Raw genomic sequence first — 14,462 nt, forward strand, 5'->3', positions numbered from 1 at the left:
AAGCCACTTTCAGGAACTGGTATTTATTATCAAAGTCATATTCGATGTCAACAAGATGCCACAACTACAAAAAAAATTGCGCACATTGCAATCTCAATGCAAACAGTCAAATGGAACCCCAGTCATTAAAAAAGTAATTCAAATTACCCCAAAAAGCAACTGAATTTTTTAAACATCTTTATACATCCAGCCAACAAATTAAAATGGTTAACAAGAAAAAATACAAATTCAGAGGTCTGGTATTGATGTTTAAAAAAGGCAACTGCTTAAGCATTTCTATCGATTCGAACATCAATCTCTCGGCCACTCAGCTTCATGCCATTCATCATCCGGCAGGCTCTCTCAGCCACCTCTGGCGACTCAAACTTAACCACACCGCACCCCTTGGACTTTCCGTTCTCCATCTTGATGTCGGCGTACAGCACGTGGCCTGGCACAGGGAGGGAAGAAGAGACCACACGCATCAGGCAAACCCAGAGCTCAGCCTCAATCTGGGCTCCACTCAGTCCAGATCACCTGTTGGATTTTGGTGACAGAGTCAAAAAGGAAAGAGGCCCTCATGTGTGGAGCACAAATGCTCAGAACACCACGGCCAGAGTCAGTGACAAATGTCCTTTGGCCATGTTGCCATTGTTCTGCTATCAGGACAATTTGATCCAGCACCATGAAAAGCGTTCCTGGGGGTTTAAAGTGCTTGCCTTTTAAGTTCAGAAATAGGAGGAGTCCTGTGAAGCCAACTTGAGAGGAAAATTTTAGAGGCTGTTTTCAATATATCACTACCCTCAGTCACAAAGCCATCATCAATACAATAGATACTTCTAACTGTCCAAATGTAAGCTATATAATAATTAGCGAGCAGATTACACATATTCCTTCAAACACCTATTAAGCACCCCAGGTATGTGTCGAGCACCATGGAAATAGATACAGAGGGTTAAGAGCCCAGAGGCCAAGGCCCACTCCAATGAGGACCAAGGAGATAGCACATTATGGTCAGTGCTAGGGGCCGACAATTTTAAAGCCACCAAATCCACCTGGGGGAAGGAAAACATCCCAGGGAGCTTCTCACAGTAAAGTTCTAAAAGAGTTTTAAGTGGCCAGGTGTGGCATTTGTTTGCACACCTGTAATCCTAGCAGCTCTGGAGGCTGAGGCAGGAGGATCATGAGTTCAAAGCCAGCTTTGGCTATTTAGCAAGGCCCTAAGCAACTCAGTGAGACCCTATCTCTAAATAAAATATAAAAAAGTGCTGGGGGGGCTGGGGTTGTAGCTCAGTGGCAGAGTGCTTGCCTCACACAAGTGAGGCACTGGGTTTGATCCTCAGTACCACATAAAAATGAAAAAATAAAGATATTGTGTCCATGTATAACTAAAAAAATAAAAAGGGCTGAGGATATAGCTCAGTGGTTGAGTGCCCCGGTACCATAAAAAAAAAAAAAAGGTGTTTCAGTGAAAATTCACCAGAAGACAGATTCTGGCCTGTAACAGCTCACACCAGAGCACTTCAGGAGGCAGAGTATTTGTAAGCTCAGGTTCAAGGACAGCAGTGAGATGAAGGTAGGTGCTGGGATCAAGTCCTCCAGGGGCTCGTAAGTATTTTTACTAAGAGGTGAGGGGAGTGGCATGATCCAATCTGATTTCTTGAAGTATCTAGATACAGCGTGGAAAAATGCAAAGCAGGGATGGGGGTGGGGTGGGGGTGGGACAAGAAAGTAGGCTCTGACTCAACTGCTTACCCCAAAGAACCAGAGAGAAGCAGCAATAATGGTGAGTCGTGACCCACTGCTGAAACCAGAGATGAGAAAAACAAAACAGGCCCTGATCCAGCAGCCATCGAACTTGTGGCTTAAGGCTGACCTAGTTTAAAGGACAGGGGTGGGTAGTGGATGGAGGCCGGGGCTCACCCCAAAGAGCAAACTATGAAGATAACTTCTTTCAGCCACAAAGGGGGCCTTCTAGAAGGGTCATCTTGTATGCTAGGAAATTTCCACTAGAGACTTACTGCCACACAAGATGCTAAGTGCCTAGATCTTGCAAGCCTGACCCATGGCACCTACTGAGCACACAAGCGCTTGCTGACACACCAAACCAGCTGTGCTGTGAGAGAAAGCAACCTTGTCTTGGGTGTATTTTATTTAATTTTATCTCTTACAAGTCATGCCACCTTAGAAGGTAGCTTTACCTGACTCATCTGTAAAAAGGGGAAAATACTAGAACCTTTCAAGTACTCTAAATGTTAGCAAAAAAGAAAAAGAAAAGCTAAGGGTTGGGAATATAGCTCAGTTGATAGAGTGCTTGCCTCACATGCCCAAGGCCCTGGGTTCAATCCCCAGCAAGAGACAGACAGAGAGGGAGAGGGAAAGAGAGAGACAGGCAGACAAACACATACCAGGACACTCAATACATGCTTGGGTATCTGCAAAAGCAGAACAATGGCAAGACCCATCAGTCCTCTAGAGCTGATGAGCAGTGGCTGTACAGACTAGAAGGAAGCTATGCTGCTCACATAACAGCACCACTAATAGCCATGGTACAGGAAAGCACCTAGAGAGCCTTTCTCAGACACTTACCACATTCGTTGAATTTGTCCTTTAGCATCTTCCATGTAAAATCAAATGGGAGCTGAGGGGGAAAAAAAAGGTAGACTAATGTGTGATTCAACCAAATCCTAATGCACAAACATCACAATCATCTATGAGGGTTCCTGGGACAAAGGATGCAGCTCAGTGGTAAAGCACTTGCATCACTGGGGAGGAGGCTCCTATATATACATAGAGAAGCTGGCCAAACTCCACACTGATATTGATCAGCAGAGAACAAATAAGTCTATCTAGAATGAGGTTCTGAAGTAGGGCAGCCAGCTCACTCCCTGTGGCCTTATCTCTAGTGTCTGGGAACATCATGCAGGGAGCAGAACATACAGAGCCTGGTGTAAGCAGATTACAGAACTCAACAGTGGCTAAAGGTGGTCAAATTGTTACAAATACTTCAATATATAGCCACCTCTCTCTGAATCACTATACCAAAACACGGGTGCTCCTCAAGCCAAGGGATCAGAACTAAAATCTTTCAGCTCATAGTCTGCTTGGTCAACAGACACATCAGGAAGCCCAGGCAATTGCAGAACCACTGTTCCTTTGTAAGCCTTCACAATGAATTAGCACCAGACTCTGGGGACAAGAGTAAGGTGTGCTCTCCATTGTCTCTTCAGAGGAACACCCGTTACCCTGAGCCCACAAGTCGTCAGTTCACTGAGATCATCCCCTGTGTATAACACCAAAGAGTTCCTGAAGAGCCACTTACATTTCTCACAAATATCTGGCAGGCCTTTCTGGCCACCCCAGGAGCATGGCCTCCAGCTCCGCCAAAGGAACCTGCGAAGCTTCCTCCAAAGTTGCCACGTTCCATCTCAATGGCACGATCGAAGCTGGCACCACCGCCACCACCCATGGCAAGGCCCATGCGCTCAATGCCAGCGCCCAGGGCCGGGCCCATCGCTGGGCCCATGCGCTCCAGACTGTTGGCGCCCATTCTCTCCAGGCCCATGCGCTCTAGACTGTTGGCTCCCATGCGCTCCAGGCCCATACGCTCCAGGTTGTTGGCGCCCATTCGCTCCAGGCCAGTGGCCATGCGATCCATCACAGGGCCCATGCGCTCCAGGCCGGCCCCCATACCTGCGGGCACCATGCGCTCCATGCTCAGGCCCATGCGCTCGATGGCAGGGCCCATTCGCTCTACGCCAGAGCCCATGCGCTCAATTGTTTGGCCCACACGGTCGATGGGCGCGGCCATGCGCTCCAGGCCGAAACCCATGCCGGCACCCATGCGCTCGACACCAGAGCCAATGCGCTCCATGGTCTGGCCCATGCGCTCGATGCTGGAGGCCATGTGGTCGAGGCCCAGTGGGCCCATACGCTCGATGCCAGAGCCCATGCGCTCAACGGAGCCCATGCGGTCCATGACCAGGCCCATGCGCTCGATTTCGGAGCCCACTCGATCCATGCCATGGCCCAGGCCTGCGCCCATGCGCTCCATGCCAGCACCCCCAATGCGGTCAATGCCAGGGCCCATCCTTTCGATCCCAGGGACGCTGCCTCCACCTCCACCTTAAACAGGGACACAAAACACAGGAGATGTCAGGTATCTGTGTGTACACCATGCCACGCCTGGGCACTTCAGTTCACAAGCTTACCCACAGATTAGCAATTTAGCCCCACAGTGATTTAACATTAAAAGACCCCTCAAATCGTAACAGTTACTAAAACTAAGTAATAGGTAATGTGGGGTCCTTATAATCATTCTTCCTGTCCTGTTACAGTTGAAATTTCCATAATAAAATTTAAGAACAACACCCATACCCCACAGTTGTTTCTGAGGTGTTAGTGTCTGTGACAAGCGAAACCCCACACTCATTCACGCAAACAGAAGTTATGTGGAGGTCATTCAAAGTCACAACTTCTACACTCTCTCAACCTGTCCCTCTAACTTGCCTGCTGGTGGCCAGTGTGGCTGCATTCCCTTAGCACTTCCAAGGCACAGAAAAGCAATTTTATAGTCATGTAACCAAGCAGGGATAAGGAAAACGAACAAAAACACCCACAAGAGATCCTCTGTGTACAAATGCACACAACTGGCCATTTCCTGGAGGACCTTAGTTTCTATCAGGGAAATCACCAACCAGTTTATCTATAACTCTGCTGGCCTTGGAAGGAAAATGATGACAGTACTGCAGGGTAGGCTCTGAAATAGATCCAGAGTCAGTACACAGCAACCCTTGTCCATGGAGCTTGCAATTCTGGACAGGGAAGACTGGCTCCAGGACCAAGGCCACCCTCAAGCACTTCGCAGATCTCCAGGCTCCTCCCAAGCTTCATACTGCCCACATGTGTCTGTTGACCACAGGGAGCCCAATTACTGACTCAAGCAACCCAATTGAAGATGCAAATTCAGGAAGAAGAAATTCAGCAGTTTTTTTAACTGATTCTATAGCTGACCAAGAATGTGACCTGGCACAAGGCACTCCACCTCTCTGTGCCCGTTTCCTTAGCTGAATAGCAGCACACCAAATGGCAAAAAAAATAAGCACAACTTTAAGAATATTAGACTTTCATAGCAGAAACGGGTTAACAACTATCTAATATCCTAACATTTCATAAAAGAAAAAGGTGCTTGCCCAATAGCAGCAGAAATGAGGCTGGCACCCAATGCCAACAGAACTAGGAAGAGACAGCACCAGGTAGAGCCTTCCCCCCACACAAACAGAAATACCCAACAAGTGGGGATCCAAGGCAATGGCTAAGCCCTCAAGAGCCTTGAGGAAAAATCGGGCAAAAAAAGTACATTTAGTTCCAAGTGCCCATAAAACTGTGTATTCTATGGAAGCGTATATACCAAAATGTTTATAGCACTCACCACTAGGTGGTGGGCCGGCAAATAATAATTACTTTCTTTGGCATTTTCCAGGTTTTTATAATGAGTGCATGCACACATTTTAGTGAGTGTTTGTTGTATATTAGCTGATGTACTTTTACAGTCAGATAAAACAAAATCCCCAAATATCAGTATTGTAATAACAATGGCTAACACACATCGCACTCATTTAAGTACTTTTTTTTATATGCATTGGCTCAATTACTCTTCACAACAACCCTCTGATGTAGGTACTACTGCATCCCCATATTACAAGGTAATACGAAAACAGAGAGGTTAAGTAACTTGCCACATGTCACATAGCTAGAAGAGGCAGAACTAGACACCCCACCCTGGGCAGTCTGTGTCAGAGCCCACTATGCTCTGCTATCCCCCACGGTAGCAACCTCTTCTAAAAATCAAAACATCAAACTAAGCGTTTCCTACCTCCTCCCTGCTTTGCAATGATCTCTCCTCTCTTCAGTGCATTACTTAGGATTTCTAAGGAAATCAGGAAGAAAAAATAATTAGCCAAATTTCTCTACGGCAATAGAAACTTGCTCTTAACAGATCTCAAAGTAGAAACACTACTAGTTAAAAATTTTAAAAGAAAGAAAAAGGAAAAAGGTTAAGGGGTTTGAGAAATACACACAACAGACATGATCATTTTATAGGAAACTGAAGCACCCTTGATGATGGGTCACAATGCTAGCATCCCATGTAGCTCCAGAGTCTGAGGCCCAGTTCACAAGGTCACCTGCAAATGCGTCCAGCAGAGCGAGGAACTGTATGCATCTGGGAGCTGAACTCAGAAAGTCAAAGCAAGAACAGGGCCCTTGGTCCTTGCTCAATACAGTTTTCTAAAACTGGTCTAGACTCTCAGCAATTAGGCTTTCCCATTTCACCCAAGCAGAAAAACTAAGGCCTCTCTGGAACTACTCAGAAGTTTGAAGCCTGCATTCATTATTATAGATCAAATAAAAACCAAAGCTATACTTACTACCTGAAAGGTGAAAATCAACAGCACTGTACACAGTGCTTGAGCATACTACATAATTTCATGCTTGGCATAAAAATACTATATAGCAACCTGACTGTGCCAGCCCCACCTGAAGTGAGCGTGAGCTGGATGAGATGGTGAATTAGCAACAGACAAAACTTAAGGAAAATACATACACATACATATGCACACTCACTACACACACACCCAATTGTCCCAAACAAAAAGCACTGCTGCTTGCTGACCAACATCTCATCCAAACATCCTTCAGTTTAGCCTAATGTTGTCATTAGTGTCACCTTTTAAAGTTTCTCTTCAGTCTTTTGTATGTGGGAGAAAATGAAACCAACTTCTCTGGTCCTGAAGAAAATCAGCAACTTGGACAACAGCCTCAAAACACATCTCATTATCATCAAAAAACACAAAGGTGGGCGGAAGGTGTGGTGCATGTGTGTAAACACAGCAACTTGGGAGACTGAGGCAGGAGGATCTCAAGTTCAAGGTCAACCTCACCAACTCAGTAAGGCCCTAAACAACTTAGACCCTGTCTCAAAATAAAAAATGAAAAGGGCTGGGAATGTGGCTCAGTGGTTAAGTGACCCTGGGTTCGATCCCCAGTAGCCCCCCATCCAATCCCACACCAAAAAAACTCATAAGCAGTTAAAACCTACCCCATGGCTGTTCTTGTACTCCAACTAACCACTAGAGGAAGGAGGTAGGAAAGCACACCAAGAAATAACGGACTTCCTGCCTGCCAGCAAACACGGGGCTTATTCTTCCATCACACCAGAGATCCTGGTCAGCTTGCCATGCCAAGATTCACTATGCTTTCTGATCACAGCCCCTAGAACAAACGATTCCCTGCAAGAACACTGAGTTGATGCACCATGTATTTGAAAAGCCGAATTCTTTCCATGGGTATTCACAGACCTTCCCTGTACTGACTCCCACCCAGTTTGATACTGTTCTCTCTCCAGTCTTCCTTGACCACTAGACCCTCACTTCCAAGCCTCTGTACTGACACTGTCTAACCTGTCTGCCAATATATGGACTATGCCAAACACACCCAGACCCTCAGCCCTCCAGCTGCAACTGCACCTCCTGCACTATCTTCCTATACTATTGCTCTGAACACAGGATGTCCAGTAGCTATCCAGAGAGGTGCCTTTTTAAGTTCTAACATACTTCACATGCTATTCATATGACAGCCTGAGGACCTCACACAGTTCTCCTCACTAGCCCACTGCCAAGTATTGACCTCTGGTGTTATCTTGGGCCACTACTGAGTATCATCTCTTTGACTGCAAAATATCCTTTCAAGGTCAAGGACCACAGATCTATCTATAGCGTTGAAGCACCAAGTACACTCGTTTGTTCAAAGTGCAAAGATCTACTAATATGATATGAGAAAGCACACTGAGCAGAAGAGTGCTACAATAAAGGACACAAAGAATTAAACAAACAAACAAAAACCCAGGTAAATACTCTGAAAACCCAATTTAAATATTTTATTTGGGACAAAGACTATTTTACTCCCTTGGGTCTGATCACAAGTAATACAAGGGAATTCCAGGACAGAGACTACACACAGTCCCAATCTTTAAAAAGCTGCCAAAACAGCAGGACAGGAAACCCTGCGGATGATATTTCCGTTCAGGTTCAGGCAGTAAAGAGTTCCCTGTTGCCCACATCTGCTAGTATACCACTGTAGGAAGAGGAATGAGGCCAAGCTGTTCATCACAGAGGTATGTCAGAGTCACAGACTGGCAATGATTAAAGGCTAGGAACAAGAAAAAGTGACTATAGGTGTAAAGTCACATGTCGTCTTGTTGGTCTCTGCCATAGGCATCCCCAAACTGATATTTGAAGCCAAATTATGCTAAGTCTTAAATATTTTTTAAAATAACCTACTATTTCAGGACATGAAAATGAGGCCAGTAATGGCAAGAGAATACCTACCCTACTCACATACAAATATGAACTCACCCTTCAAAATTCTAAAGGTTTATTAAATCTAAGATAAAGATATAGGTAGTCAGACCAAGCAAGCCCAGAAGTAAATTTTCACTAGCAGCCTAGTAAAATCAAAGAAAACCATTCGAGTTACCTAACCATGGTAAGGGAAAAAAGAGAAACAAGGATATACCAAACAATAGACCACTCTGTAGGAAACAGTTTCAGTAGTTAAACTTAAGAAAAAACATGGAGGCCAGAAGGCCTAATAACAACCTGAAGAGTTGAGATGCTAGACTTAAGGATGACTCTGAAGACAATCTTTCTAGGGCCTTCATAAATTCTAGGAAAACAACTAACACCAACTAGCAGTGAAAATCTTAAGAATCCTGATCCCTCACCCATGGTACCTTCAAGGAGACAGAAGCAAGTAGGAGGTTACCATGCTCTAAACTGCCTTTGAGAAAAACAACTTCAGAGCCCAAGAACATCTGATCTCCTTCCTCCCCAATAATGAAGGAAAATTCAACTGATATATTCTAAGAAACACAGGGACCTAAATGGCAAAAGTCCACATCCATGGAAAAGTAAAGAAGAAACTGCTTTGCCATCTAATCCAAAAGGAAACTCAGACCCCAATATTCAAGACCTTCCAATGTTAAGAGGTTTCCATGATCAATCTAGGTTCCTTCCAAAGGCATCAGCAAGCGCGCAAGACTAAATTCTGTTAAATGGGACACCTGCCACAAACCATGGAGGAGAAAGACTACTGCCCACTTAGCAGAGCCTTCAAAAACTCTACCAGAGCTAAAGTGTTAACAGAGTTATGCAGCAAGAGATGCATGAGGCAGTTCTAATTCCCAAAACATGCAAAAACCTTATGCCAATTTTTTTAAACCATTTGAAAGACTACTAGGAAAAATGGTACTACTCCTAACCAGAAATCCCATATTGTCAATCACCACGGAGCCCTCACTCTCCTTTAATCCTCTTGATAAGCATATGACTATTTTAAAACCCTAAGGAAAGCCAGCAGAAAGAAGTCCCAACATCAAGCTGAGCCTCAGCAGCCTTTCAGTCCAGGTGGTGGACTTCACCCACATGAGGATCCACGGGGCCATCCTAACCATTCCTCTGCCAAGGATCTAACCATTTGCTCTCCAAAGCTTGGAGACATTCCCATCTTGTTTCTGGCAAAGTTTCTTTCAAATCCTCCACCTAAACCACCCGCCAACTGTGTGTGTGTGTGGAGGCAGGGGAATATATACATATACACACACATTCACATATATTTTACCTTAGGCCTTTCCAGAAATAAACATTATGTTTCAGACATTAAAAACTAAACAAGAATTATAAACATAACAGCCACTACCAAGTTGACCTATGTAACTAACTATTCTACAGGAAACCATCATTCACCCGATTCTTTAAAAAATCAAAGTCACAAATTCTAGAAAAGGATGTATCTACAATGTCTATTACAACCACACAACAGGTACACCACACACTACCACAATACTTAGTAGGTTACCTGCAGTGCTCACCTGCAGTGCATACGGAGTTAAAGGAAGAGGACCCTGCTGGTAACAGTAACAACACCTACTGGGCACTTAACATATGCCCTGCCTGGAACTACAATTGTACTGAATAATCCTCACAACCACCTTGGCTCCTGAATTACCTGCCTAGTGAGGGTGGATGGAAGGTTGCTATAACACAAAAAGGACACCTTGGAGCTGGGGTTGTGGCTCAGCGGTAGAGCACTCGCCTAGTATATGCAAGGCCCTGGGTTCGATCTTCAACACCACATAAAAATAAAATAAATATATTGTGTCCAACTTAAAAAAAAAAAAAAAAAAACACACCCAAGCAGAAGAAAGAAATATGCATGCATATAAGATTTCTCCACTGACTAGTGCACTGGTCCCATCTACAAAATAGGATTTGGACAACTTCTCTTCTTTTTGATCAGAGGGTGTTTGGGGGATTGAAATCAGGGTGCTTTTTCACTAAAGTACATTCCCAGTACTTTTTATTTCTAGACAGGGTCTCCCTAGGTTGCTGAGGCTGGTTTTGAACTTGCAACCCTCCTACCTGAGCCACCAAAGTTGCTGGGATTATAGATGTATGCCACCACACTGTGCTTCTGATGTTTTAATGTCCTTTAAAAACAAAGCTCTGATCTTTCCTGGGAAAATGGCCCACCACAACTGACAGATGCTTGAGTAAGCCTTTCGTGACTCCTAGTATTAGCTATTTCTTTAAAGTACAGTCATCTCATCCAAGATTCATAATGCATCACACCATGTCTCCCTCCCATACTGAGAGGTCCTTCAATAATCTAGTATTATCAATCTCACTCTTTGTAAGTATTAGGTACACAGGACACATTTTATTAAACAACTACAAAAAAATGTTTGTAAGTAGCCCGTATCCCTACCCTTTCAAGGATCAGCACTTTATAGAGATACGGAAGCAGGCTCAAATCAGCATTATAAAGTAAGAAGACCTCTGGCATTGGTCAACTTGAGCATAGTTTTTGTTTGTTTGTTTCATTTTTTATTGGTCCTGGGGATTGAACTCAGTGGCACCAGCCCTATTTTGTATTTTATTTAGAGACACAGTCACACTGAGCTGCTCAGTGCCTTACTGTTGCTGAGGTTGGCTTTGAATCCTCCTATCTCAGCTTCCTGAGCCGCTGAGATTACAGGTGTGTGCCACCGTGCCCAGCCTGACTTAAGCATAGTTTGAAATAAGCTCAAAGTGAAACCCTAGAATAGTGGTGTGCTATCTGCTCAAAATATTATCTCACTCATGCAAGTCTGAGGGCGGTGGGCAGAAGTGGCTCAAAAGAACAACCAAAATGAAATCATAAATGGCATCATAATTGGGGAACTGATGCTCTCCTTTAACCCCTTTGATAAGCCTGTGAAGGCTGCAATCCCCCTCCTCAGATAAGGAAAAGTCATATGCAGGTCTTAATGCATTGGCAAAGACCTTGGAAACCATCTTCCCAAATGCTGACAGGGAATCCTGTGAGAACTTCAATTTGGGAGCAAATTGGGCAGGGGGACTTGAGAGAATTTCACTGTCAATTATTGCATTAAACATCTACATTTGATAACTGACAGTCATTTACTTTTCAGAGCCATTCTATCAAAATTAGACCTATATTAATTCATTGGCCCTGAAAAAGTCCCATAATTCAGTCTAATGTCAGCACCCAGAACCACAATAAACGCATTATCACCATCATCAACTAAACAATTTAAATTCAAAACAGCTTTAAATTTTTCACAGTGTGATTTTAAATTTTCCTTTGACATAGTACCCAAGGGTTCTATTTCACCCAAATCTTAGAACCCAAATCCAGTATAAGGAAGTCCCTATTCTCTACTGCAGAGGACAAAGAGGGAGGACACCAAATATCTACATCTAAGGGCAAAGTCTAAGAACACAGGCTCCATTTTTAGTTCTCACAGAAACCTTTGAATCTTTTATGACCAGGCTCAGAATTCTTAACTGATGGATTACACCTGCTAGCTTAGCTTACATAAGACTTGAGTCACAAACTCAGCAGAGGTTCCAGGGCTGTCCTACTCCTGTTCTCATCAACTTCAAAGTTGTACAACTCCACTCCCCAGAACAACAAACTTATTTCTAATGACTAATAGGTTCTGAGTCAACATTTTATCAAATCGGACTTTCCAAACTTTTACTTTTTATTAAAATCCTCCACACACAAACAACAGGCAAACCTTAAAGCACACTGGAAACACAGACCTCTGTCCTTGCATTCCTCATGGTGATGATCTTTCCACCATCTTCTAAAACAAGGCACCCAAGAAAAAGGCAAACCCTTCCCATAGTTTAGTTTCCTATGCTCTGGAAGAAGGGTAGTCTGGTTTGTTCATCAGGAATATCTCCTCCCTTCAAGTTCGACTGTCTACTCTAGTAAGACACTTGCTCTTTACTATTTTCACAGACCAGCAAACATTTAAACCTAAATTCTCAGTTACTTTCCCTTCCAATAAATGTTATGTATAAAAGCAGCTTTCCAGCAAATGAGGATCACAGAGTAAACCAGCATAGCGACAGCTTCAAAAGAACAACTTCTGGTTTCTCAGCCCTAGAGATAACGCTGTGCTGGAGGCAGTTCCAAAAGGCAGGATTGAGGCATGATGAAGAGCCAGGCTCTGGAGCCAGCCTGGGTTCATTCACATCCTGGCATTTACTAGCCACATGACCTTAGGCAAGCCACTCTCTGTGCCCCAGTTTTTGATGAATGGGGAAAACAGTATCCACATGTCATGTGGTTCTTGCAAGAACTATTAGAACACATTATTATAATCATCATCATCATTATACTCCTGTTAAAGAGGAGGGCTCTAAGATCTGAATGACAACAAATGAGAATCTGTGTTATGTAAATGATAAATTAAAGGAATCTATGGTTTTTATAATGTGTCTCTCTCTGTCCACAACATGGAATCATCAGGGCAAATTGTCAAGAACTACCCATCCCAGAACTCCTGAGAAGAACTTGATCATAATTACTAAGAAGACTTAGAAACATGGGACAATTTAAGAGTGACTAAACAAAGTAATCCTATTATTAAGTCCAACTAAGTCTACCTATTGAAATATTTAAGGCAATTTCAAGACAACGGGATTCAGCAGAAAAACAAGTGGGATGTCATTGAAAGTGGGCCTGCAGCCTAAAGGTCACCTGAGAGCTTCAGTCAGCAAAGGGCAGGTGTAAGGAGGAAGAAATATATAAATCTTACCATTTATTCGGCCCATGTTCATCCCAGATCCAAATCGCCCCATGTTTTCCATACCACCACCAAAGGGTCCCTCCATGCCTGCAAGAGAGATCTGCATTTTAGTGCCATCCCAAGGAGGCTGAAGAGACGACTGATCAGGGAAAGGGAAAGGTTTTTCACGTTTCACCTTAGGCATTCTCTGCCAAGAACTTACCAAGTTAAAGGGCTTTTGAAAAACAAAAAATACTGGTTCCCTTGTTTAAAAATCACCATCCTCAGAAAGCTAACCTGATCCAACCCCCTCAATGAATACACAAGCAAAAAGAGGTCCAGAGAGATGAAGTGAGTTGCCCAAGGTCACAGAGCTAACTAGTGAGAAAGCCAGAACCAAAAGCCAACGACAACCACTGAAAATAATGGGCAGGTAAGAAAAGTAATTTGTAGACTCAAACCTTTTGGAAACAAAGAATTTCATGCAGGGTTTAAAAGACAAGAAAGAAAAGGGGGGGGGGGGGAAACCATACCTAAAAGTAATTATATTTGTACTTCGTTTTAAATTTCTTACCTCCCATTTTATTTATTCCAAATCCTATGCCTTCCATTCCCATTCCTTAAAAAGAAAAAGTCAATGCAAACTAAAATTATGTCAAAGCAGTAGTGTTTAAACTTAGAAAGCACAAAATTCCAAACCAATAAACAAAAATATTTCTGATGATGAATATTTTTTGTCAAAGGGTGGGGGAAGACACCCTACCATTTCAGTTGCCAAAAATCATATCCCAAGCAAATTTTTCTAAGCCTTTTATCCAAATAATCATCATGGCAGTTAAAATTCTACAGTTTTATTAAATGACCAAATTGGATAGTATTAAATATGGAATATAATTACCAGACACAGATTATGAAACATTCACTTTTTAGAATTTTATTTAATGAAACAGAAGTGAACTTTTCCTAAAATCCCTGTGAAAGTTAAAATAGTTTCTAAACACTGAGGCTTCCTCCTGCATTCACCGTTTTTTAGTGCCGGACAAGGAAGTATGTATACACATGTGTAGATTAGGTGGCAGAGTCACTTCAGGTTGTGACTGCTCAGCATACATTTCAGGTTTATTTCAGAGCTGACTCTGGAACAAAGACCAGGGATATGCAAAAAATGATGGTGATGAGGCACCTGTATCACAATTTAAATTTAAAAAAGAAAAACTGAAGTCTGGGGTTATAAAAATGAAATATTCCTTAAAAGCATAAAGAAATGCCTTGTACCAAAATAAAAATGCTATTCAGCAAAGTTTAAGTTTATTCTACAAGTCCAAGCTTTTACAATTCATTA

The 14,462-nt window shown here is 43.1% G+C and overlaps 1 protein-coding gene across 4 annotated transcripts in view; it reads right to left on the bottom strand.

The window, feature by feature from the left end:
* Window positions 1–7: 7 nt before the first annotated feature.
* Window positions 8–14,462, bottom strand: part of Hnrnpm (heterogeneous nuclear ribonucleoprotein M) — a 49,893-nt gene continuing 35,438 nt past the window's right edge. For 2 of the 4 annotated variants that reach the window (XM_027954835.3, XM_027954832.2), the window contains 6 exons: window positions 13,695–13,739; window positions 13,151–13,228; window positions 5,855–5,908; window positions 3,302–4,104; window positions 2,569–2,620; window positions 8–430 (listed from right to left, as the gene is read on the bottom strand). In XM_027954835.3, coding sequence (XP_027810636.1) covers window positions 267–430; window positions 2,569–2,620; window positions 3,302–4,104; window positions 5,855–5,908; window positions 13,151–13,228; window positions 13,695–13,739 — 1,196 coding nt within the window. In that variant the 3' untranslated portion in view covers window positions 8–266. The remainder of the gene's footprint in view (window positions 431–2,568; window positions 2,621–3,301; window positions 4,105–5,854; window positions 5,909–13,150; window positions 13,229–13,694; window positions 13,740–14,462) is intronic. The other 2 variants (XM_071603138.1, XM_071603135.1) reach the window with 2 other exon arrangements.

The sequence above is a fragment of the Marmota flaviventris genome, chromosome 1 (genome assembly GCF_047511675.1).
Source record: "Marmota flaviventris isolate mMarFla1 chromosome 1, mMarFla1.hap1, whole genome shotgun sequence".
Classification (NCBI taxonomy): Eukaryota; Metazoa; Chordata; class Mammalia; order Rodentia; family Sciuridae; genus Marmota; species Marmota flaviventris.